This window comes from Barbus barbus (genome assembly GCF_936440315.1).
Source record: "Barbus barbus genome assembly, chromosome: 26".
NCBI classification, from domain to species: Eukaryota; Metazoa; Chordata; class Actinopteri; order Cypriniformes; family Cyprinidae; genus Barbus; species Barbus barbus.
This window is the reverse complement of record NC_136754.1, coordinates 5,751,743-5,777,713: the sequence shown is the minus strand read 5'-3', so window position 1 is coordinate 5,777,713 and position 25,971 is coordinate 5,751,743. Positions and strand designations below refer to the sequence as shown.

The 25,971-nt window shown below is 37.2% G+C and overlaps 2 protein-coding genes across 2 annotated transcripts; one reads left to right on the top strand and one right to left on the bottom strand.

Annotated features, from left to right (window-relative positions):
- Positions 1 to 122: 122 nt before the first annotated feature.
- Positions 123 to 6,210, top strand: LOC306845982 (dol-P-Man:Man(5)GlcNAc(2)-PP-Dol alpha-1,3-mannosyltransferase-like; the record flags this gene model as incomplete). Its single annotated transcript, XM_079379013.1, has 9 exons — positions 123 to 300; positions 633 to 732; positions 1,500 to 1,647; positions 2,254 to 2,414; positions 2,660 to 2,780; positions 2,896 to 3,101; positions 3,359 to 3,437; positions 3,569 to 3,711; positions 3,833 to 6,210. 9 exons carry the CDS (start codon positions 123 to 125, stop codon positions 3,999 to 4,001), a joined length of 1,305 nt encoding a protein of 434 aa, XP_079235139.1. The 3' UTR covers positions 4,002 to 6,210.
- Positions 6,211 to 7,662: 1,452 nt separating this feature from the next.
- LOC306845533 (von Willebrand factor A domain-containing protein 5B2-like) lies at positions 7,663 to 23,680 on the bottom strand (the record flags this gene model as incomplete). Its single annotated transcript, XM_079378403.1, has 22 exons — positions 23,616 to 23,680; positions 21,119 to 21,261; positions 20,804 to 21,019; positions 19,430 to 19,655; positions 18,655 to 18,812; positions 17,426 to 17,557; positions 16,297 to 16,421; positions 16,009 to 16,185; positions 15,597 to 15,707; positions 14,573 to 14,775; positions 12,894 to 13,008; positions 11,924 to 12,109; positions 11,588 to 11,825; positions 10,796 to 11,073; positions 10,398 to 10,629; positions 9,962 to 10,282; positions 9,723 to 9,857; positions 9,479 to 9,607; positions 8,899 to 8,949; positions 8,500 to 8,575; positions 8,310 to 8,427; positions 7,663 to 8,232 (listed from the first exon to the last, which is right to left on the bottom strand). The coding sequence occupies exons 2-22, from the start codon at positions 21,255 to 21,257 to the stop codon at positions 7,663 to 7,665; spliced, it is 3,936 nt and encodes a 1,311-aa protein (XP_079234529.1). The 5' UTR covers positions 21,258 to 21,261; positions 23,616 to 23,680.
- Between the last annotated feature and the right edge of the window lie 2,291 nt (positions 23,681 to 25,971).

Sequence of the window (25,971 nt, the reverse complement as noted above, 5' to 3'; positions counted from 1 at the left end):
TTAATCAGTTTAATTTAAAAATCGCATCATTATTTTATTAAAATTTCCCGAGGGACTTTTAATTTGGAACCAAATACGGTACACGTTTGATTGAATCCGCTGATTTCACCAAGGCGGCCAACATGGCAGGAGGAAAGAAGAAATCCTCTACTCTACCATCAAAAATTCAGAAAACTCTTTCCTCCATATGGCAGGACAAACACATGGTGTTGTTCAAAGCAGAGTACACGTTTTTGGTCACGGCCGTTCTTTGGTTCCTGGAAGTTGGGATTAACATATGGGTGATCCAAAAAGTTGCATGTAAGTGCAGTAGAATCAATCACTGACACGATCCTTGGAGAAGTGAACAACAGACTAAAGAAACTCCATACTGCCTTATTTCTGTGTTCAAATTGGAAACCATTGCATGCTGTTAATGCAGTTGTTTATTCATTCCTTTATTTCATACATACTCAACTGTTACATCTACCTTCTATTATAGTCTGGTTAAATTTGTATTTGATCCGTCGAGACTCCCGACAAGGAACACGTGCTCATGTCTGTCAGTATGTAGCCATCGCAGTATGCAGAGAGATGCCAGTTATAAGTGCCATCGTGACTGCTCTGTCTAATGATGCACGTGTTGTGTGTAGATACAGAGATCGACTGGAAGGCGTATATGGATGAGGTGGAGGGAGTTATTAATGGCACATATGACTACACACAGCTGAAGGGCGACACAGGGCCGCTGGTGTAAGTGTCAACATACAACATTTCTGTAGAGTACTCCAGCTTTTAGATGTCCAGTAGTAAGTTACTTTGGAAAACTAATAGGTTACACATTACAAGTTACCCTATAGAAAAATGTAACAAGTAACGTGATTTTGTTACTTTATAAAAGTAATATAACTGATTACTTTTCTAATGTTTTCAACTGTTAACCATTTTCAAACATTTAAACCATCCTTCATAATTGAATTAGGATTATAACATTTTAATTTTAAAGCACAGCCACCACAAAATCGAGTTCATTCTGAGGTTAAATACAGTTTTAAAATCATAACAAGATATAGTGTAATAGCTGTGAGAAAATCTAAAATGTAATCTTTGCATAGCTATGACAGAAGACGCTGGAACAATGCCTTGGCAAAAAAAAACGGTACTTAAAAAAATTCATAAACCCAAAACAGTCATTGGATAAGCATACAGTATGTCCTATTCAGTGTGCTAAACTCCTCACATATTTTAGAGCAGTCAGTGCAATTTGGGAAAGAAATCAATCAAATATGCATGTTTGTAAAAATCTTCAGATGTAATTGTTAACATTTTCATAACTGTAATTTAACTACAGATTTTTTCTCAGTAACTGTGACTGATTAGTTACATTTATTTAGTAATTCAGTTACGTAATTCCATTACATGTGACTAATTACTCCCCAACACTGGCAGTAGTATGGCATATTAAGTGAAAATCTGGCCACTAATCATTTGCTGGGTTGTATAATGTATGTGTGTTTCAGGTATCCAGCTGGTTTTGTGTATATATTCACTGGGCTGTATTATCTTACTGATCATGGACAGAATATTCGTTTGGGTCAGTATGTGTTCGCTGTGTTCTACCTCATCACCCTCCTGCTTGTGTTCCGCATTTACCATCGCACCAAAAAGGTAATGACCCCATATAATGTACAAATCCACCTTTTTACATACTGTACATTGTGTTCAGTCACTTTTTGTTTTACCCAAGAATTGCCAGGATCTTTTCACTGAGAATTTGAAACGTACAAACCACTGTTCAAATGTTTGGGGTCAGTAAGATTCAATTTGAAAGAAAAATCAGTTTCGCATAAATTCTTCTGAACATTCAAAGAATCCTGGAAAATGTGTTACGGTCAAATATTAAGCAGCATAACTGTTTTCAACATTATTGAAATTAAGACATGTTTTTGAGCACCAAATCACGTGTGTTAATTGATTTCTGAATGATCATGTGAACTATGAAATACAGTGTACATTAATTCTACAACATGCATTAATTCTATGACCTTTATATCCAACTAAACAACTATTGCAAGACATAAACCTCTGAATTTAAGTCTTAAACCATGTAATCCCACAACTACTCATCTCTAGGTTACAATGACAAAAACCTTACTAATAATGCAGTGCATTGCTATTTTCTGGATTTATTGTGTTTTTGACATTTACCGAAGTTTGTTTTCATGGTTCTGAAAGTGTCATAATAATAGTGCTTGTCTGTTTATTCTTCTCTAGGTTCCTCCGTATGTGTTCTTCTTCATCTGCTGTGCTTCATATCGGATTCACTCCATCTTCATCTTGCGTCTCTTTAATGATCCAGTGGCCATGATGCTGTTATTCGGAGCCATCAATCTCTTCCTGGATGGCCGCTGGACTCTAGGATGTGCCCTGTACAGGCAAGTAGAAACGTCTTCATTCTATATGGCGTGATAGATGAATGGTAAAAGAGATTTTTAACTCTTTAACTATTTCTTTCCTCTCTCCGCCATTCATATTATTCACTACTTCTGTACAATGTTTTGATGCCTGATCTCTTCAACACTGTGTAACATAAGAATAATTATTGTTTAATAAATGACTGGTCATTTCAGCAGTGTGTGTGTGTGCATTTAAAGTATGTATTTGTCTGTGCTGTGGACAGTTTAGCGGTGTCTGTGAAGATGAATGTTCTGCTCTTCGCTCCTGGTCTCCTCTTCCTCCTCCTGTGTGAGTTTGGTCTATGGAAAACTTTACCTAAACTCACTCTCTGTGCTGTAATTCAGGTTAGATACACAAACAAATACATTCACGTATTTATAAAGTGATTCAACCTTTTTTAGTTTTTTTTGCTGTTTTACACCAGCTTTTCATGTACTACTCTGTTTTTCTCCTTTTCAGCTGGTATTGGGACTGCCGTTCCTCTTGGTGAACCCGGTTGGGTATGTTAGTCGGGCGTTTGACTTGGGCAGGCAGTTTCTGTTTAAGTGGACGGTGAACTGGCGTTTTCTTCCCGAGGATGTGTTCTTGAATCGATACTTCCACCTGGTTTTGCTTTTGGCTCACATTACTACATTGGTTCTGTTTGCGCTGAAGAGATGGAAGAGGTACAAAAATCAAAACACTACAATTAAGCTTGTAAATAGTAGTGGTATTTTACATGGTTAAATCACCTTAAATGTTTAAGGAAATTGTGTATCAAAAACTATTTATAGAACTTTTAATAGAACTTGCAACTTAATTTGTTGAACAAAAACATTACTACAAGTTGTAAGGCCAATGTTAAGACTTAATGATAAATTAAATACATCAAAGGTATTTTTGTTCTTCTGACTGTGTCATTTAAAAATTGTGTCTGTTACAGGTCTGGGAACAGTATTTGGTCTATTCTAACAGATCCGTCAGAGAGAAAAGAGACGGTACATAAGCTCAATGCTGATCATATCCTTTTTATGGTTTTTGAAATCGAATGTATGATGGATTGGATTCAGATTATTTTGAATAAACCAGGCATTCCTGCACTATTAGTTGTAGATGATATGATGAAAATGGTTCCTTAACCCGGATCATACAGACAGTTCTGGTTCTTTTCACTTCTAATTTCATTGGCATGTGCTTCAGTAGGTCACTGCATTATCAGTTTTATGTCTGGTACTTCCATACGCTGCCCTACCTGCTGTGGAGTGGAGGAGTCAAGAAACTTGCCCATCTGCTTAGGTAAGACACAGATTCATGGGTTATTTCTTGTTTCTATCTGTGTCTTATTTAGTTGAGTTTGTGTTGTTTGGGAGTAGAAGTTTACTTATTTAGTGAGTATTATTATTTCACTCTCTTTTAGGGTGTTGATTCTGGGTCTGATAGAGCTGTCCTGGAACACGTATCCGTCCACCAACTACAGCTCTCTATCACTGCATGTCTGCCATTTCATCATCCTGCTTTGTTTGTGGCTCAACCCGACCCCAGCGCTTCCATCTCAGAAGTCAGACAACAAGGCTAAGCGCCATTGAACCTCGACCTGACTGGGGCACTCGCTGTGTGGGATGATCCCTGGCCTTCAACCCCATCTGCAAGCTCCTGTACCAGAGGGACACACGGGGTGGCCAGGGACATGTGCCCGGATTCGGTATCAGGGGTTTTTGTTAATGGAGGTAGTGTGAAGTTACTATATGGGGGTTTCAGAGAGTACAATGATTCTTAAGGACTAATGTGATGCACAGTCTGGGATGTCGGAGTGGGAAATGTGAATGGGTCTTTATTGGAAGGTCATTTAAAAAAAAAAAATGTATATCATTTTTATGCAACATATCAACACAGTTGACCTTTGAGACCTCAAGGATCTCTTTTTGTTGGCCAATGAACTCATTCAGGACATGTTATATATAATAGAATATCTCTGCATTTCAACAGTAAAGGATTAGTTCACCCAAAAATTCTGTCATTAATTACTCACTCACATGTCGGTCCAAACCCATAAGATCTTTGTTCAAGTTCAGAACACAAATTAAGATATTTTTGATGAAATCCGAGAGCTTTCTGACCCTCCATAGACATCATCACAACTACCACATTCAAGGCCCAGAAAGGTAGTAAGGACATTGTTAAAATAGTCCATGTGACATCAGTGGTTCAACCGTAATTTTATGAAGCTACAAGAATACTTTTTGTGCGCAATGAAAACAAAAACAAAGACTTTATTCAACAATTTCTTCTCTTCCTTGCCAGTCTTCGATGCACGTTAACGACAGTTCTGATGTAGAACCTGGATGCACTGCGGCTTGGAGGAACTGTACACACAAAACAGTCTTTAGTAAATATGTCTGAAGATTTTGACAGAGAGGATGACTTAGCCATAGATTCAGTCGCTCTGAATCGTTTACTGGGAAAGTGTGAAAGCCAAGCCTTTCATCTGTTGGCGTTGGTAATATACTTTTACATACTCTCACTAGTTTTTCACAATTCGGGGATCCAGGACACTTCAGCAATATTTTAAAGAATAAAGCAAGACCAAGATATAGCATGTGTCTTCCTCAACTTGTAAACATGGCGCAACACATCCGGGTTCTACGTCAGAACGCCGGCTTCTGCGTCGAACAGTATTCTCGTAGCTTCATATAATCAAGGTTGAATCACCGATGTCACATTTTAACGGTGTCCTTACTATATTTCTGGGTCTTGAATGTGGTAATTCCGTTACTGTCTATGCAGGGTCAGAATTCATCAAAAATGTCTTCATTTGTGTTCTGAAGATGAACAAAGGTCTTATTGGTTTGGAATGACACGAGGGTGAGTAATTAATGATAGAATTTTCTTTCTTGGGTAAACTATAGCTTGAAGCTCATTCATAATTATTCAGGGATTTATTTAAATGTTTTCATTTAAATGGTTAGTTCATTCAAAAATGAAAATTGTCATTTACTCACCCTTATGCCGTTCCAAACCTGTATGGCTTACTTTCTTCTGTGCAACATAAAGGAAGGTATTGCAAAGAACTTTTATATACCATTGTATGGAAATAAAAAAACATTTTTTCCTTAAAATATCTCATAAAACACATAAAACTCATAAAACATTTGGGACGACATGGTGTGAGTAAATGATGGCTGAATGTTCTTTTTTTTTTTTTTTTTGTGAAGTACCCTTCAATAGTTGATTTTTCCAGCCATGTACAATTGTGTCTATAAGCTCAACAGGATCATGTAGTTACATTTATAGGGCACAAAGGAACAGCATAGATCTGCTTTTCCACTTCTGTTTAGTAGTTTAGTAGTTTGTTTTCTGTCTTTGGTCTTTCTTTTTTTTGTGTTCTCTGTCTTTTTTTATTTTCTAGCATGAAGAGAGATGGATTCAATGCTGAAATGCTTCATATTTAGTGTCATTTTTATTTTTTTGTGATGAAGAGTGAATGATTGTTCTTATGAATCTTATTCTTATGATCTGCTTGCTGTTGGATTGTTTTTTTTTGCACGACATGCATTTGCTTAATCCAAAGTGTAGTTGGTAATCACAATACAATTGTTGTCCATTTCCAAGTTTTTTGACAGACTCATGGGTATGAAAGTCTGGGAAAAACCAGGCTGAAGGTACAGTGAATGATTAAAGCCCTTACTGTTTGAAACAACGGTATCTTAAAACCTGAAGAAGCGTCATTTTGAATCATTCAGAGCATTTTATTGTATAGATTTGTATAAGATTAAAAATAAAAAGTCATAATTTCATAACATTCATAGTTACCACAGTTATGATTCTTCCTTTGATTGAACATGGAAAAATATAGCCCCAAGTTTTGCAGATTGATTTTGTGGTGTTACCTGAAAACTCCAAAAGAATAAACTAAATGCCTAAATCCAAAATATCTCAAGAAGGCTAAAAGCGAGCAGTCATTGCCAAACACACACAATTCAATTGCTGTCAAAAACAAAACCAAACACAAATGAGCCTACAAAAATACAATTTACCAATGTTGTTTAGACTGTTCATATGGTTAACATCTCCAAGTCCAATTTAGTCTAAAGCTTGACTAAAGTAAGAAATAGATTAATTAAATTCAAGCAGCTGTTGTACACCACCGTTCAAAAGTTTGGGGTCGGTAAGATTTTTAAAATAAGTAATTTATTTGATCAAAAATACAATATTATTACAATTTTAAATAAATGTTTTCTATTTTAATATATTTTAAAGAAACACAACACTTTTTTTGAAAATAGGCTCATGAGTTTTACCGTTTTTGAATCCATTCAGCCGATCTCTGGGTCTGGCGGTAGCACTTTTAGCTTAGCATAGATCATTGAATCGGATTGATTAGCATCTCACTCAAAAAGAGTTTTGATAATTTTCCTATTTAAAGCTTGACTCTTTTGTAGTTACATCGTGTACTAAGACCGACGGAAAATGAAAAGTTGCCATTTTCTAGGCCGATATGGCTAGTGAGAGTAGAAAGTAGTTCCCACCTTTATCTTACCTGGAGTGTTCCTTTAAAATGTCATTTATTACAGTGATTTGAACTTTCAGCATCACTCCACTCTTCATTGTCACATGATCGTTCAGAAATCATTCCAATATTGCTAATTTGCTGCGCAATAAATATTTTTTATTGGCATCAATGCTAAAACCAGTTTTACAGCTTAATATTTTTTGTGGAAACTGATACGTTTTTTTAAAGGATTTTCTAATTAATAGGAAATTTATTTGAAATCAATTAAGTGGATCGTAAATCTTTAGTCACTTGATTAATTTAATGTGTAAAAAATAAAACAAAACACCCAAAACCCTCTTACTGACCCAAAACTTTTGAACAGTAGTGTAGGTTAAGGCAAGAATGTGTAATTTTGGCCTGCTATACATGTTGGTGATTGGTTTCACAAAGCATCCCATTCTAGTTATTTTGCTATTGCTAAGATAAAGTGCCGTCAGATTTGCAGTGAACTACATTCTACTGCATAATTAGACTGAGGCCCAAAGATTAAGGCAAAGCTTGTACAGTATTGTGGTCTGGGCATGAGGAAAAACTGGAACACAACTCTCAATGTAAATTTTGAAGGACATCTTTGGTGAATTCTATTCTGCTATAAAGTTGAATTGTGAGTCTAGTCAACAGGGATAAATTCAATTAAAAACTTCATATATAAGGCTTCAAATCCTGGTGGCTCACATGTTTCTTAGGGTCCTCTCTCACATGTTATTGGGATTATAGCAGAGCACGTTCAGTTTGATGTTTTCATCCCAGTGACGCAACAGCAAGAAAAGCTGCCTGGCCGCTGCCCTCAACCCTGCCAGGTCAACGCCCTCTGGCAGCGATTGACACTTCAGCCAGAAATCTGCCTTGGCAGCCACCAGTTCCCACTCTACAAAAAACCCAGCGCAACGGTGCTCCAGCCAGGCCAGAGCCACGGCCGTGGCCCAGCTTGAGCTCTCTACGTCCATCTGCGCCAGTTCCTCTCCATGGGTTTCTGCAGGGTCCAATGGAGGACCTTCACAAGTGTCAGTCTCAGAGCCCCGCCCACTGTCAGCCTGCGCGACTCCACCTACCAATTTTGGAGAGCCTTCCTCCAAGGGGTCGGACCAGGAGTCTCGCATGTGTCTTGCTGACATGGGTGGTGAGGTACAATGGAAAGGGGGGCTCAGACTGCTGCGGTGGCTCAGGTACGGGGACGCTCTTTTCAGGCGGTCCAGAGGGATCTGGATGCACTCCGAGTAGGATTCAGACAGCAGAAACACACCTGACGCCAATTGTAGGCGTACCTGTGAGGACACGAAAAGAGAGTTGATTTTTACTTTGTTGTGATTAGTTTTGTAAATTGATATACAATTACACCAACCAGGGGCAAGTAGTCAGGTGTAACTGTCTCTATGTGTCTGTCCGTCTCTGCAGAAAGGCAGTGAGGTTTGAGAGGAGCTTGTTTTCCATTATTGCCCTTTAGTCTGCCCAGACTGAACCTGGAGAACACAGAATTTCAGTGTGATACAAATTAATTACTAAGTGTGATACTTATGCAGGTCAGCACTGACTTGGATCCAAAGAAACTCTCCACAGAGCGCTGAGAGCGAGAAGACACCGCTGATGGACTGATGGTTCCTCCTGTGCCTGAAAGACACACAATTATTACTCCCACAATTCACCAATGAAATGTTGGGTCATTTTTAAGGTACAGACAATCATAAAGGTGCAGTCACACTTTTGTGAGTGATATAAAGGTGGCAAAGTTGCCCACACAGATTTCACTTGTGAAGCTGGTCATGCAAATTCACAGCACTGACCAACAGAAAGCTGCTTGGTTTGAAAGTGACTCCATGCTTTATGAATCACAACACTATTGACAGTACACATTTTTTTATTTTGTGAAATTTCACTGATATGTCACAAATGTGACTGCACCTTAATGCATTTTTTCTGCCTCCTATACTCACTGCTGTCCCAGGATGTCATGCTACAAGGGGATGCAGGTGTTTCGTCTCTGTCTGGGTCCAAGAAAACAGAATAGAAATTCAGTTGCACAGTTTTCATGGATTGCTTTCTTTGCAGTTGCATGTTATAAAATCAGAATTGCGAAATATAAACTCACAATTCTGACTTTATTTCATAGAACTGTGAGTTTCTATCACAACAGGTCTAACTCACAATTGTGTTTATATCATACAGTTTTGAGAAAAAAGTCAGAATTGTGAGATACAAAGTCACAATTATCCTTCAGAAATCATTCCAATATGCTGATTTAGTGCTCAAATAATATTTCCTATAATCAGTGTTGAAAACAGTTGTGTGGCTTAATATTTTGGTTGAAACTTGATCATTTTTGATGACTAGGATGTTCAAAAAAGAAGCATTTATTTCAAATATAAATCTTTTGTAACATTATAAATTTAAATTGTCCTTGCAGAATGTAAGTATTCTTTCTTTGCAAAAAAATAAATAATAATTACTGTGGCCAAACTTCTGAGTGGTAGTGTATGTTACTTAAAATGTACTATATGTGGGCTTTTATGTTACCTGTCGATGTGTGTGTGTCTTCTGTTTCTTCACTGGCTCTGCTGGAAGGATGGCGTCCAAATCCCACCGAGCACAACTTCTGTCTTCTGCTGCCAGAGTGAGACCTGTGTCTGGTCCCAAACCACACACCTAACACACACAGGAGAATTTCATTCCTCCCATGTAGTTTAGCTTGTCTGTTTTGTGGCACAGTCTCTTTGTGAGATTGTGTGTGGATTGTCTGTGCTGCAGTAGATGTGTGTACCTGTGTGTCGTATGTGTGTGCTTTGAGGTTGATTTCTCGTGTTGGTGTCTATGGTGGTGAAGCTTGTGTACATGCAGACAATTCCACAGCTTTTGCTGGTCTGGATCGCTTTCATTCTGTATCGTTTGGAAGGACCTACACACACATCCATATCAGAATACACACCCAAACAACAGGAAAAAAACATGGATTTAGCAGCCAGTTTATTACTTTAAACTCAATTTTTTTAACTGTCAGACCTCTTTCAGTTTCAATATCTGTTTCTTTCTCCGCCATGTTTTCAAAGTCTCTGATGACAGATCGTGCGGTCAGTTGATGGATAATCTCATCCCAGGACCCAGTGCTGGTTGGCAGGGTTGCTGAGCTTTCCGTGTCCCACAGATGAGACAGATCCACACGGACCTCCCAGGATACAGCTCTTCCTCCCAGCATGCCATGGATGACTGAGCGACACTCGGCCCCTGAAACCTGGAACTCGCCTGGGGGAGCGGCTGAAAATAGGCATTCAGGATCGGTGAAGGTGTCCCAGTCGAGTGGGGAAGCGGGGAACAGGAGGCCATCTGGATAGAGAGTGTTAAGTAAAAACAAAAGGATGATTTAATATTTGGACCGTGTTTAATATGCATCTGTGTGTATTTATGTTAATGCATAAACAATTCGACTGTTTTCCCTCACTGGAGTCTGTCAGACTGGGGCGGGATAGACCTCCTCGTGAAGTACTGTGGGTGTCTGTGTCACTCTCCTCCAGTCGGCCCCCTATGGCCTGCTCAAATGAGACCTTCTCTAGCGCCCTCCTGAGCCGGTGCAAGTCCAGGTCTCCCTGCGGAGATGAGAAACTTCGGCCAGCCAGAGCAGAGCGAGCTAGTGCCTTCTGCCTGCGACAAGACACATCTAAGAGCTTTCCAGCCTACAGAAACATAGACTACCAATTAGAATTATAGTTTTGACTTTTTTTTTTTTTTCCTTTGCAGGCTATTTTAGATTTCTGGAAATACACAAACTTTACATGTATATTTAAAACTTTCTTTATGTGTAGTGAATTCTTAAATACAAAGGTCATCTGCTGCTGTCACCTTCCCTGAAGCCGAATCGGTGTCCCCTGAAGAGGTGGTGTTCTGAGTCCACGGAGACTCCCAGCGTGAGAGTCCTCTAACCTTTGTGGGCTCCATTCTCTCCAAGCCATGTGGCAGAGAACCCATGCCCAGCACGGAGCTCTCCGCTTGGGGAGAAACAGACGAGAAGGCCTTCTCACTGCTCAGAGAACAGTGTGTCAACACATACTGATTCTGTACATATGAATCCTGCTGAATACGCCAGCGCACATCACTGGTGCTGTAGTCAGTGTCGCCACCTGCGGATCACATAAGGTATTTTTGAAATGGCTACTACTACGTTTTTTTTTAAAGGGACAGTTCACCCCAAAACGAAAATTCTGTCAGTTACTTACCCTCATTTTGTTCAAAGCCTGTATGGCTTGTTTTCTTCTAATACAAGACATAATAATACAAGACGTCTTCACTTTACAAATGATTGTCAAAAGAGAAAATGCAAAGTGCTAGAGCAATACAGGCAGTATTTTTGGAATCAGCACCCTTAAATAATTAAGAAACAAATATTGGATTTCATTGAGTCAATATGATGCAGTGCGGTGTTAATATTATTCAAAAAATATTTTTATATTCCACAGATAAAGAGAAATGCAAACACGTTTCTTTTTTATGACTGTCCCTTGCATGCATTTTGTACACTGTCCACAAATTTTGTATGAATGGAATAGACCTACTACTACTTCTACAACCTCAGCGCATTATGTGGTATCCCACAATGCAATGTACTTAAATCATAAACAGATTCTATAGTCTTACCAGGGCTGATGGCATTATCGGTGGCATGTGCGCAGGAGAATTCCGAAGAGATTTCTCGTGAAATTTCCCGCAGCGCTTCCTCAAAGTCTCCCTCCACCACGCACTCTTTTACAGCATCTCTCTCTCGTTCCTCCGGAGGAACCAGAGGCTGAAGGAGCTCAGATGTTGAGGGAGAGAGCTCAAAAATCGACCCTGCTGAACCACGTGGACGGCTTCTGTATGGACGAGGCTTCACCTGCTTATGAGCAAGTGTACAGATCTAATTTATTTTAAGACATCTTCATTCGGCATATAGTGAACAGGAGAAACTAAGTGTTGTACTGTACAGTGTCTCACCTCACTTTCCTGGGCCCTGAATCCAGACACGTCATACAGAGTGCAGTAGCCAATCAGACAGTTGCCAGGGTAGAGCGGAGGAATTTCATTGGGTGAGAGAAGGGCCTCCACATTGTCCGGCACATACCAGTCAATCCTTACATCCGTCAACACAGGTTCCAGAGCTTTCTTTAGACATTTAATCAACTGTAGAGAATAATCGAAACATTGATAATTACACTACCACACATAAATTCTCAAAATAGTTTTTTAGAAATCTCTGCAGATTTCCACAGACAAATATCAAGGTACTGCCATTTTTTTGGACATGGTACTTGCATGCTATTTTAAACAGGGTATATTCAGAAGTACCTTGGAGTTAAATATACATACCATAGTACAAGATAGTATACCATGGTATATATCAAAGTACCATAGTTTTATTATGTAATGCCATTTTGATGCCCAACATTCACAAAATTTTGCATACCTCGCAAGTTAGTTTAATAAATATTTTAGCTAGTTTTATATTGTTTTCGGCGACCAATAAGATCTTGTTTTCACCAAAATAACAGCTCTACAATTTAACAATTGAAACCAAAGAAATTAATACCATTAATATTAGTATTGTAATTTAACTGTTGTTCTGTAAAATAAAATAATATTAAATATATATTTTTTACTTTATTATTATTATTACTAAGTAGTAATACATTTACATTTACATTTATTCATTTAGCTGACGCTTTTATCCAAAGCGACTTACAATTCCTAAATAGTAGTCTTTACTGATTTGTTTAATTTTATATTTTAAATGATGATACAATTAAATGTTATTTATAATAATAATAATAATAATATTTTTTATTATTGTTATAAATAAAATTTTATTGTATTATTTAAAATATAAAATGATTTTAATACATCTTTAAACTGAGTTGATAATAGTGGTTGTGTCTGTCCCTGTAGAGGGCGCTGTGAACTCTCGCACCTTTGGCTGAAGCCTTTCTTCCTCACTGAGAAACTCTGTACTGCCTCCTGTAACCTTGGCAACACCCTGCAGTAGCCTCCGACAGGCCTGAGGACCAAGACCCAGACCGAAACACCTGGAACAACACCAAGAATATGATGACACACAGGTGCTTCAATCCAAATACACTGGCTTATATATAGTGCATTTGTATAATGTAAAAACACTGTATATTTGCATTGAACTGCCATGCATTGTGTTATGACATATTCTTTTTTTTTTTTTTTTTTTTTTTTTTTTTTTTTTTACAGTGGATTACATAGGCGTATGTACGGCTTCACGTCTGCAAGAACATTTCCCATGACTCAAGACATACATGTGATGGATTGCCAATGTTCCGATGTGGGAGAAAAGAGAATATGTTTAGTATTTCCCCTGAAAATAATCTGGACCATTTCACTAATTAAATGTCTGAAGGGAAACAGAAGCCAGGCGACACACACACACACACACACACATACACACAAGCTGTTTGGAATTCAGGTCTGCTCCGTCTGGGTCGAAGGCTTTTAAATGTCTTGACTGAGTATCAATAATGAGTCTGTGTTCCAGTACAGTGAAAGCTATATGTGTGTGTGTGTGTGTGTGTTCGCTGAAGAGCATTTCCCTCTAAATATGAGTCAGTGCATTATGGAAGGGAACATTTTGTGCTGTATAATGTAAAGCATAGTACGATGAAATAATTTCTCAACCTCAGCTTTATTTGTTTACTGGAAATGACAGCAGCAAATAAAAGTATGTTTGGAATCTGGATTACAGCTGTTTCCCATCTGACTGGCTAAATAGGTTTCATTTAGGACCATTATCGAGGCATGGGGTGTTTCCATGGTAATGCCAATTTTTCCATGGTAAAATTGATCGGAGTTTAAGTGCTCTAAGTGTTTAGCTGGTGACAAAAGTGTCTGCTAGTGTGAAAAGTGTTGAGCTTCTTTTTATGGGTGTTTGCTGTGAAGTGAAAGGTGTTTAGCTTGTTTTAAAAGCTGGATGTTGATACGCACTCACTGACTCTAGTTCAGCTAAGCATCTTTTATTTTTTTATTTCATATATTTATACATATATATTATGCTGTTCTAATTTTATTAGAAATTTTATTTCACTGTGTTACTATATGTAATTAGTTGAGGTTTTGTTAACTGGGGTAATAAAATTAAAAGATCTCAAATTGTGGCAAATGGGTTTATCATCTGTCACTTGTTAAAGAAAAAAAGGTATTTGATAATGCAACATGTGTTTAGCTTTCTGTAGAGTTATAGTTCCGTTTGCTGGAGTGAAATGTGTTGAGCTGGTTTTTGGGTGCTGGTCTGGGTGGTATTTGGGAGGGGAGGTGTTTGCTGATGTGAAGTGGGTGTTTAGCCATTTTTAAAGCTAAGTCTAAAAGTGTTTGCTGATCTAAAACCTTAATCTGTTGCTAAAAGTGTAAAAAAGTAAAAAACAAAAAACAAACAAAAAAACACTTTATATACTATTACACTATTATTAAAAAATATTTTAAAAAATCCAATTGAAAATATTAATAAATACTATAATAATACATCATAAAAGTAATGATTGTTGCGAAAGGCCATTAACTTATTTTATATTAGGTGTTACCTGGCATGATGTCTTCTATTCTAATTGAATCTAACATTACAGTTTTTACCTGACGTTATAGGCGTTCCTCCTGACCAGTTCTAACACACGGCCTACATTGCTGCAGGTTCCATCCATGATGATGAAGAGCTGTCGTGGGTAGCTGCGGTGGACAGGCTGCCGATAAACCCAGGACAGTGCCCCCCACAGGTTAGCACCACCTTGATCTGTGTGAATCTTCTGGATGTACTCCAATGCCTGAGTCACTGTGCTCTGAAAAATGTGAGAGGGAGAGAATGGCAGTCCCTTTAGCCCTGATATAATAAAAAAAAAACAATAGTGACCTTTTTTCTTTTTTTTTTTTGGAACATCTACATATTGGAAATATATATATATATCTCAAATAACAGCATCTGGAGACAATAATAAATCCTTGTTTTCATTTGTGAAAAATTAAATATGATAAAGCTTAAGTTGTATTTAACCCAGATAGGCCCTAAAATTTTAATCAGTGCTTTTTTCTGTATATTGGCTTTTGTCGGTTGTACCTCATATTTCCCATTATTTCCTGTGGTAGTCATTTTTGACCATGAAGAATACAATTGTGACTTTTTAATGACCATTTGATCTTTGCCAGTCATATCCAACATTTTTGTGTGTGTTCACATAGCCAATGCCACAAAAGTCACCAAGTTCTGTACCATTTTCAATGAAGTTACAATTAAAAAAAAAAAGTCAAAAGTGATCAAAGAGCACTGAGGGCTAGAGATGCTCTGTGTGATGGAGATGTAAAGAGCAGTGGTGCACAATGGAGCAAAACAAGTTTGTTTTTGATCATTGCATGCTGTAAAATGCATGACAGCACCATATGGCTCTTGTCGTTTTAAAACTATTTGTTCTACCAGACCCTGGACCTGCTTCAACCTGATATTGCAGTGTCATGGCAACCAGTAGTAGCAATCTGGACAGAGATTGCTATCAGCAGATCACTCGCAGGTAAACATCAATCCAGAACGCTGTGTGATCGCCATCTTTTCTGAGGTTCAGTTTCTCCTAAAATAAATACAATTCGATGAGACTGGAGAAACACTAACATCTGTGCAGGGTTTGCTGGAGCTGAAAAGAGGCTTGACTGTAGAGCAGATGCCAGTGATGTTCAGCATAGAGCGGGTCGGCAGACTCTTGATAGCCACCAACATCCCCTCCTGTCAAAGATAATAAAGCACAGGAATATTTAAGTTTTTTTCAACTGGCATACACTGCATATTGAGAGTGGAAACCTATCAGATGATGTTGTTTGTTTCTAGCTTGGAAAAGTGGAAATTTGCTTTAAAAAGCAGCTGCTAACTTCTGATGGCAACAGTGATTTTAAAGAACCACTGATCTGTGCTTTATAGCAAATAATAACAGTTTGAGGGGAAAAATCATGCACTAAAGACCAAAAAGCACGTGTGCCAAAATTTAGTGCCAGAAGAGCAGCTGCTCATACAGGAGGATCGCAAGAACCTTGATCTTGTTGATGTTGTGCTGCGTCACTGTGTTGCTGTTGTCAATGAGGAAGATGAGCTCTCTGCTGGCCTGCTGCAGTTCTGTTGGTTCTGACAGCAGATCTGGGCAGAAGTTAAGCATCAGGACGGGGTTTAAGAGCAGATCCTTGTGATAGCGTCTTCGCACGAAATCCAGCTGGAGGCACATGCATGCATGATATAACAACTACATATACTCTCACTGATGTTCTTAAAAGACAATCAAGATGAAGTCAGCAATGCAGGTGTCTAGTAGCAATAATCTTACCCTCTTCTCAGACTCTGCCTCTTTTCGGGCAAAATTAACGAAATCACGTCGAGCACGGATCTGCTGCTCGTATTCACTAAATGTGAGTCGGCCCCTCTCTAGGATGACCAACGGGCTATGAGGCTCTGCAGACAACAGTGACAGTGACTTGCAGGTGATTATAGTATCACTCATACATTATCATAGTTTTGGTTAATATTTTGAATTCGATTTTATCTTTCGCGTTTTCTTTTTTCATTTTATCTGTTAAATTTTTTTTAATTTTCTTGTGTTTTTGTCATTTTTATTAGTTTAAATTTTTTTTTTATTATTTTTTATTTATTAGTTTATTTAGTTTTAGTTATTTTAGTACTTCAACTTAAATGAAAATGAGGAATGTTGCCTTGGCAACTAACTAAAATAAAATAAGTTTCATTTTTATATTTTATTTATTTCAGTTAATAACTATATTTTTTCAAGTAACAATTTTTAATGGTTTTAGTTTAGTTCAAGATAAAAACCCTGCTGGTGTTTTGATGGAGTGCCAAATTCGACCCCCCTAACTTGTAGCTGTTTATAAAACCTGATGTGTTATGGTCATATTTTGGGATTTTCTTATTAGCCTTTTGCTACATTGCATGCAGTATAATAGGTTCAACACACTCTCATAGCATAAGTACAATAGGAATAAATTACATTTTAAAATGTACTAAAACTGGAAACTGGATTATTTTAAATTATAATAAAATTTCACAATATTACTGTTTTTTTTTTACTATATTTTGGAACAAATTTTAGTTTAGTGAACTTTTTCAAAAACTTGGGAATGGGAAACTGTGATGCTCAATTTGGAAACTGTAGGAAAGGAAGTGCCTCAAGTCAATTGTTTTATTGGTAAAGGTATTAGCTATTTTTGTTGCTGTAAAGTGTGCATTAACGTTAGCTATAACAAAAACATTCTGTAACATGATTTGAGCTGGACAAACTAATTTTATGCTGAGTTTGTTGCTGCTTTATAACATATTACTTAAATGTAAACTGAACACAGAGATTGTTTGTTTACTTTACTGCATTCAAGCAGATATGAGCTAACATGCATAACTGGAAATGCCAAACAGCTTGTGATTTAACATGTGTAGTCAGCTCTCACCGCTAAGGTGTAGTATTATTTCCAGATGTTGGTCACATGAATGCTCCTCCGCCAGCGTGATGTAGGTTGCAGACGCAGACTGTGCACTGGGGTCAGCATCTGCGCGCAGGGCATGGGTAGGGCTTTCCAGACCTGAAAACGCAGAGATAGCGTTTATGGATATATGGTAGTCCAAACATAGTACTTCATGATATTACCATGCTAAATGTAAAAAAAACCTGACCTTGGACCACAAAATCAGTCATATTTGTAGCAACAGCCAAAAAATACATTGTATGGGTCAAAATTTTAGATTTTTCTTTTATGCCAAAAATCATTAGGATATGAATTAAAGATCATGTTCCATGAAGATATTTTGTAAAAGTCCTTTTGTAAATATATCAAAACTTATTTTTTGATAAGTAATATGAATTGCAAAGAACTTCATTTGGACAACTTTAAAGGCGATTTCCCTAATTTTTTGCACCCTCAGATTCCAGATTTTCAAATAGTTGTATCTTGGCCAAATATTGTCCGATCCTAACAAACCATACATCAATGGAAAGCTTATTTATTAAGCTCATATGTATAAATTTATCAAAAATTTACCCTTATGACTGGTTTTGTGTTCCAGGATCACAAATATTACCATAGCATGTCCAAAAACATCATATTACCATGGTACATGTCTAAAAATGTTATAATACTATAATACATGTACAAACCATGTAAATGTAAATGTCCAAAATATTTCAAGTAATTTCTCTGTACTGTCCTATTCAATGTATATTAAAGTTGAGCCAGCTGAAACAGAGCGGTCACTTTCCTCTGGAGCACAATGGCGTCACTGCTGCACTGTGATTTAGGACTCTCTATCACCCTGCCTCCATCTCTCTCCTCTGTTCTAGTGGCCCGGAGCCTGAACCAAACACTCTCGCAGACATGCTTTGTCTCCTTCTGGCAGGCGCACTGATATCTATCATAATCACTGATGTCCATGCCAAGTTTTACGCTAACCAGATTATTTCAGAACACAAGCTGGACCTGCATGAACATACAGTCACTCTTTAAAGGCAAACAGGAAAAAAGGGTCTCTTCTGTCCTTCTGTCACAGAAAGAGAGAGGTAAGAGACAAGCTTACCTTGTGTCTACTCCTCAGGATGTCATAGTTCTAGACCTTTTCTGCTTTTATGTTGAAGTATAAAAGTTACTTATGTTGGATAGGTTGGACAGAAAGATATGAATGTTACCGGCCAGCAGACAGGCTCCTCGAACCAGCAGCTGGAAGCTGAGCTGATAAGGCGAGAGGTTTGTGGCAGTGCTGGTGAGCAAAGCATGTGTGCACTGCAGGCCGACTCCCAGCATCCTCTCCTGCTTCCCAGACACACTGCCAAAGCACGTAGTTGGGCTGAAGGAGAGATGTGAAAAGGGATTCTTTGGAGGTCAAACTCACAATTTTCACTATTTGTTATTCAGATGTTGTAAATCTAATTATCAAGGAAAGAGTAAAGGAGTTTCATCAAATAGTCCCTTACAATATATTTATTACTTTGTGATTTTGCTGTTATTTTGTTTATTTACACATATTCAAAGGCTTGGGGATAGTAAGATAAAATAAATGAATACTTTTATGAATAAAATTGATTAAAATTGACAAAGAGTCCAGGCATTTATGATTTTGATCAATTCTATTTTTAAATTCATCAAAATCCTGAAAATAAATATTTCATTTTTGTTTCTACAAAAAATTAAATAGCACAGCTATTTTTGACATTGATTACAATAAGAAATGTTTTAAGCACAAAATCAGCGTATTAGAATGATTTCTGAAGGATCATGTGACACTGAAGACTAGAGTAATGTAGCTGAAAATTCAGCTTTGCATCACAGGAATAATCTATATTTAATTTTAAAATAAATAAAATAGAAAACAGTTATTTTAGATGTAATAATGTTTTGCAATATTATGGTTTATAACATAATACTTAAAAATATTATGTTTTTCAATCAAGATATTAACTTTACCTATTCTCCTCTGATTTCCCCCCATTTTCACTCTTTCCTGGTTGGATCCGCGATCTGACTATAGGTGTGAGCACTGTGGGATAAACCAGACGGATTGTGCCATTTTCAAGTGTTGGAAGTTCAAGGGTAGTACTGATGACAACGGACACAATTTCCAGTGGTCCAATCTGGCCTGTGCTCACAATGAATGTGCTCCTCTCTAGGTCCTCATCCAGCAACAGATGACCTTAAAGGGAAAAAAAAAAGAATCTCTCAAAAACCTGAAATAAGTCAAAACCGAATGTTGGCTCTGAAAGACAGAACCCTAAAGTGAGATATCGGTGTATTAATGTTTGGCCATCTAAAACAGGCACAGAGCCAACACAGCTCTCTGAAATAATGAATGCTGCCTGCATACTTCAGGCTGGACGAGTACAAAGCACTGTAAGGAGAAGACAAGATTTACGAGATCGCCAAATACACTTCTGTAGCATGTGCTTGTGAACCTCTGACGATGCAAAGACAATACTGTAAATCTGGGATCAGTGTTTCAAGCTCAGTGGTGAGGACATGTCTTGTCATGCTTTTCTTAGCTGGATTTTGTAGATTATGTAACCCTTCAATAACTTTGTGATGAGGCATCTTCCCAACTTTAACATTCTTATTTAATCTTGACAAACTGGGTAGAAATACACAATTGAGTTTACACAAAAGAGTTACAGTGTGTCACCTCCATTCGTTTAGGTAAAAACAATTATGTTTGATAGAGAACTGAACAGAGTTGGTCACAATGTTCTGTTGAAACAACTAAAAAGAGAAAAAGACATGATTGTTAGGAAACCAGTTACAGTTTGAAAGTTAAATTGATAGACCTTTTAAGAAAGAAATCATTTACCTCTTGAGAGTGTTGATAGTCTGTGTATTTGGATGACTGAGCTCATTGATAGTTACAGATTTGAAAAGCAAAAAGGCAGGAATAAAGAACCCTTAGAAAGAGATATTCTGGAAATCTTCCACATAATAGGTCCACACCACAACTATAACAAAAGGCACAGATCTTACAAATTTATGAATGAACTGCTTGTTTTAAAATCTTCCCTGTTTACTGACATTTGTTGTGGCATCTGCTTCAGACATTACAAGGCTCTAGATAACTTGCATTAACTTTACAATAAGTAAATCCACCAGCTAATTACTCTTCAACAGTGATGCTATAGAATTATACAGAGCTACCACAAAAAATGGAAGTTCAATCACAATATTTTAAAGATGACTGCTTGCTTGTTTCTATGATGTATACGGTCTATAATAAACAGAAAATTATCATCCATTGGTGTGGATACCAACATTAGCATTCATGGTGTGAACTGGACCTGAACAGGTTTAAACTCTCACCGTTAGAGCACTGAATCTCCAGACCTGTTCCTCCACAGCATCCCCACTCCTTGCTGTGACCACACTGGGTGTGCAGTGCTGATCCTGGGCAGCAGTCCAGACAGCAGTCCTCTAGCTTCCAACGGCTCTGGAGCTCCAAACTGACCAGCCTGCCGGACACCACTGCCTCAAATCCCACCACAACCTCCTTCTCCCCCAGAGGATACACAAACACACCTGAGCAGGTGAGGAGGACATGACAAGATGACAAGATGATAAGTGTTTGTTTTTCTATTTATCTGAATTGTTCTGCGGTATGTGTGCGCGATCTCTTACCCTCTACTGGTTCAGGGTCAGTATTCACATATGTGAGATGAGCCGTGATGCCCAGAGAGCAGCCATTTGCACAGGAAGTGATGTTGGATGTCTTCAGCAAAAGTGGGGCCCATGTGGTGCGATTTTTCAATCCTGGCATTTTCCTTAAGAGAATATCATCTGTGTAAGCTAATTATACTTGTTAAGAGGATGTTATTGACGAGATCCCTGAAGAATATTAAGCATGATAATTAATAAACTTCATTTAATTAAAATGTTGACTTTGGTAGTCACAAGAGTTCATTTACTAACTACACTCTAAGAAAAGTCAGTACGAATAGCACCCAATACACTGTGTTAATATATCTAATAAAATCAGCATTAAATTTTCACCCAAATTTTGAATTGTGCATTGTGTTTTAATTAAGGAAATTTAACAGATAATGGAGAGATCCTGGCAAAAAACTACCAGGACCCATTCCATTATTCTACAGATATTCTTCTTTCTTTCTTTCTTTTCTTTTTTTTTTTTTTTTTTACAGTCTAAGTCTCTTTTTTCAGCTGTCTATGGTTCAAATTCAGTGTTTGTGTTGTAGTAATGCTTTTGGCCGTAGTTATTAAAACAATAGCGCAATGTTGAACAATTGTTTGTATTTACAATTTTCCCGGAACAATCTTGTTATCATAAACTAAACCAAAATTATAAAAAGGGAAATAAAATAAAACTAAATATTAAAAAACATATTTTATTTCAGAGAGTTGCTAATGTAACATTTCTCAATTCTCATTTTTCTTTAGTTTAATTTGAAGTCCTAAAATAACTAAAATTTGATAAAAACTAACAGACATAATTTTAAAACAATACAAATATCATAAAAATGACAAAAGCACAGAACAAAATTACTAAAACCTAAAATATAAAAATGAAATAAAACTGATAAAAAACTATAATAGTACATCAGTATTGATACTAAAATAAAACTGTTTACTGCAAAACCACCAGTGTTAGACTGTTTTAAATAGATGTAATGGGCTGGTACAAAATGGGCAAACTTTCTAAACAGAATCTCAGAAAACATTTCTGAGTCAGTAGCAGCAAGTTTCCATCTGATTATTTGCTTCAGCTACCATGAAACATTTTAAGAGCTGACACAACCTCATTCACACTACTGGACGTGTCCTCCCCGCATGCATGCTGCCTGGCAACGGGGCGGCACTCATCCTGTCACAGTGGGAATGTGCGTGTCAAACATTAACTGATTGGTCAATAATGCAGCAGCACATGCATACAAACATCAGCAGCAAGTCTAATGCTCAAGTCAACGGCCTGCTGTCTCTGCAGAGGTACAGATGCTAGAATTAGGGGAAAGAGGATCAAAATCTTGAAATCTGTAATTTGGCTTTATCAGCATTATAATTTTCTGATCTAATGTGAGAATATTGAATATTGGGTTCACTGGTTAATAATGTTTGTTCTGTGCACAAGGTCTCAGGTGCTCCTTGAACAAGGTACACTAACACCTGCCACCTGGACTCAAGTCCACTTACTGAGATTTACTGTGCCATGATTAAATGTCAAGCATGCATGAATACAAACACCACACTAGTGTATGTTTGTGAGTAAATTTCTCTTACGAAGATTAAAGGTTCACTTTTGACTTGCTGATTTTGAGTTGTAGTAATGATGTGCAACTAAATATTTTGTAATCTGGCCAACATCGTTTCAAACAACAATATTTCTAAATGCATTTAGATAAATTGTATCTGTTTTTTATTTTTTTATAAAAATTGCTCAAGCTTTGCAGTGTCCTATAAATGTATCAAGCATATGGAACAATGCCACAGAAATAAAAAATCCTTAGAGAGACTTGATATGCAAGAGGCATTGCTGAGTAAACCACAGCATGTGAAGGTGATTTTGAGAACTGATTTGTAGTTTTTGTAGTAATTGTCTTGTGATGCTGTGCTATTTCATAGTTACATGATGGAGTCAGAGCAGCTTTTCCAGTTACAAAATACAAACAAGTCCCAACTCTCTGTAAGGAGGGATTGCATTTATAAGATGACATTTATTATATATTACCTATAAGCTGAATAAAGGGGTAAATGGGTGCATATACAGTATGTGAACCACAATGAACAGAAAACAACAAACAAAATATATATCTGTAAGCTTCTAAATACAACTATAAGCTTCAGAAAATGTGTTTAACTGATTACTGTCCAAATTTGTCATTTAAAAAAAATTGAATAAACAAGGAAAGGATTCAAAATACTCTTTTGACTTGATGAGAATCATATCAGTAAAAAAAATGAATAAACATACTTTCAATTCATTTGTATTAACAGTAAATTTTACGCAAATCTATCAACTATTTGTAGACATGCACTTGAGCATGTTAATTTCATAACATCAGGGTCCGCATTATTAATAACAAATAATCCAAATCATAACGACTGAAATGTTTTGAAAAGGATAAAAGTATGCGCTTAACGTACACGTCGAGTTTTGACTTACTTGAGGAGCTGCTCGTTGATTTTAGCCCGGTTTGCTGTGAATCGGACGGGTGCGTGTTACAGGTCTCTCTCCATCTCTCTGGGCGGACTATAGGGACTCGAGCGCGAGCCACACTTCACTACAGCGCGCATGCACGCAGGCGCAGGGAAACAAGGACAAATGCATCTTATACGAGTCTCTATAATTTACTGCTGTCATTTTATCTCGTGCTTCTGCAACGTGTGACATGAACAGTTCTGCTTGCTGAGAATGAGTTCAACTCATTTCATATAGGCTCATGTATGTTTTCACAAAGGCAAAGTCACAGTAGCTGCTTGTTTCAGCCAAAAGTCCAAATAAGCGGTACATGGGCATTTGTTGCTGCAGTAAAGCGAACCGCCCTTTTCGTGAAATTTCATTCCCATAATCCCAAAGCAGACGTTTAGATGAAGCGTGGGAGAAAAACAGAAACCATTCGCATTGGAAATCAAAACCATTTTTGAAACTGACATTTGAAGCTAAAAAGCTTGTGTACAGTTGCTTTAAACGAGGAAATATGCGTTCTACATATAGTGTACGTAACTGTTAATTGGTCACATAAACATATTTCAATTCTTTTATTTATCTATTTAACCTATTGCTTGCCTTGTTTCTTCTTTTTCTGCAGCTTGAAGACCCTCATTGCATCAGAAATTACTGCTGCATGCTGTATTGCTCTGCATTTGAATAATACAATTTGATGTGACACTTTTTATTGATCAGGCTCTATAAAGTGAAATTGCTTTGCTTATTTGGATTTGACTTAAAAGGCCCACCAGAGGGAGACAACTTTTCAAGAAAAAAATTAAAAAAATGAAATCTATTGAGGTTCATATTAAAACATCAGAATGACTGGTCTGATGAGTAAGACCAGGCACGAGGCATCCAACAGTAGAACATCATATTAACATTAATTTGAAATGACCTGATGACCTAATGGTGGTTCGAATGTTCAGCACCATGGACAGCTCTACCTCTTTCTGATCCATTTTGCCATGTGAGTTTAGTCAGGAGAGGGAATAATTAGATTAAATAGCATTTCATGCTTCTGTTGAAAAATACCAATGCAATTGCCAATGAAGGTGCGAGAGGGGCAACATTAATGTTCCCTAGATAATATATATATATATATATATATATATATATATATATATATATAATAGTGTGAATGCATTTAAGATGATTAAATCAAATAGCCAAAGGATTAACCCACAAGCCTTAAACAAGTACAATATTATTTGATGTCAACATATAGGCTTTAGGGCCTCCTAGAGTCAAACTTCAAACTTTTTCAGTCATATTCTGAACTAAAAGAAAGACAGAACTACATTAGGTTATTTCAGATATGTAGTGTTGTAAGTTGCAATAACAATAAAGAACTTTGATATCAAACGTGTTGAATTCTTGAAGATTTTATTAGGCATTTTTACTGTAGTTTTCATTACACCGAAGATTTTTTGGAAAATGTTCCACTCCTGGAGACCTATTTTCCATCTGACATCTTCCATTGAGATTTTCTGACTTACTAAATATTTTAAATGAATTAAAAAAAGCTCCCGTAAAAGCTGTTGATAATTGCTTATGTTCTTCGTGTTTGTTTTTTTGTTTTTCTTACTCTTTCTTGTTCAGCGAGATTGTGCGAACATGCATTGCCTGATTAACTGAGAATCTAACGAAATTGTGAAATCGAGTGTAAACCAAAATTAATTGGTTGATTTAACAGAAATAGTGGGTTCACCAGAAACGTGCCTTTTTACAAGTAGCCTACTACTCCACGTTTATTGGCTTTCACCCCAAATTATTTATTTAATTAATGAATTAATCAACTACGGGTTCGTTTACATACTTACCACACGCTTTTGCGGAACTAATGATTCTAATGAACCTCTTTTAGAGATTATATGGAATCAAATTTTAAAACTCATACAGAAGTCATTGTCCAGTAGAAGGCGCTGTTGATATCCTGCCTAACGCTCTCCTTCACAGCTGGTGGTCCCAAATATAGACTCAACGTCCACATGATCTTTAGCAGGCAATTTTCTTTTTGGAGAACAGTGGCTTTCTTCTTGTAACTCTGCCATGCACATTATGGTTGCTGAGTGTTCTCCTGATGGTGGGCTCATGAACTTTAACATTAGGCAATGTGAGAAAGGCCTTTAGTTGCTTAGAAGTTACCCTGGGAACTTTTGCAACCTCGCAAACTATTACACGTTCTACAGTGATCTTTGTTGGTTGACCTTCTCGGGAAGGTAACAGTGGTCTTGAATTTCCTCCATTTGTACACAATCTGTCTGACTGTGGATTTGTGGAGTCCAAACTCTTTAGAGATGGTTTTGTA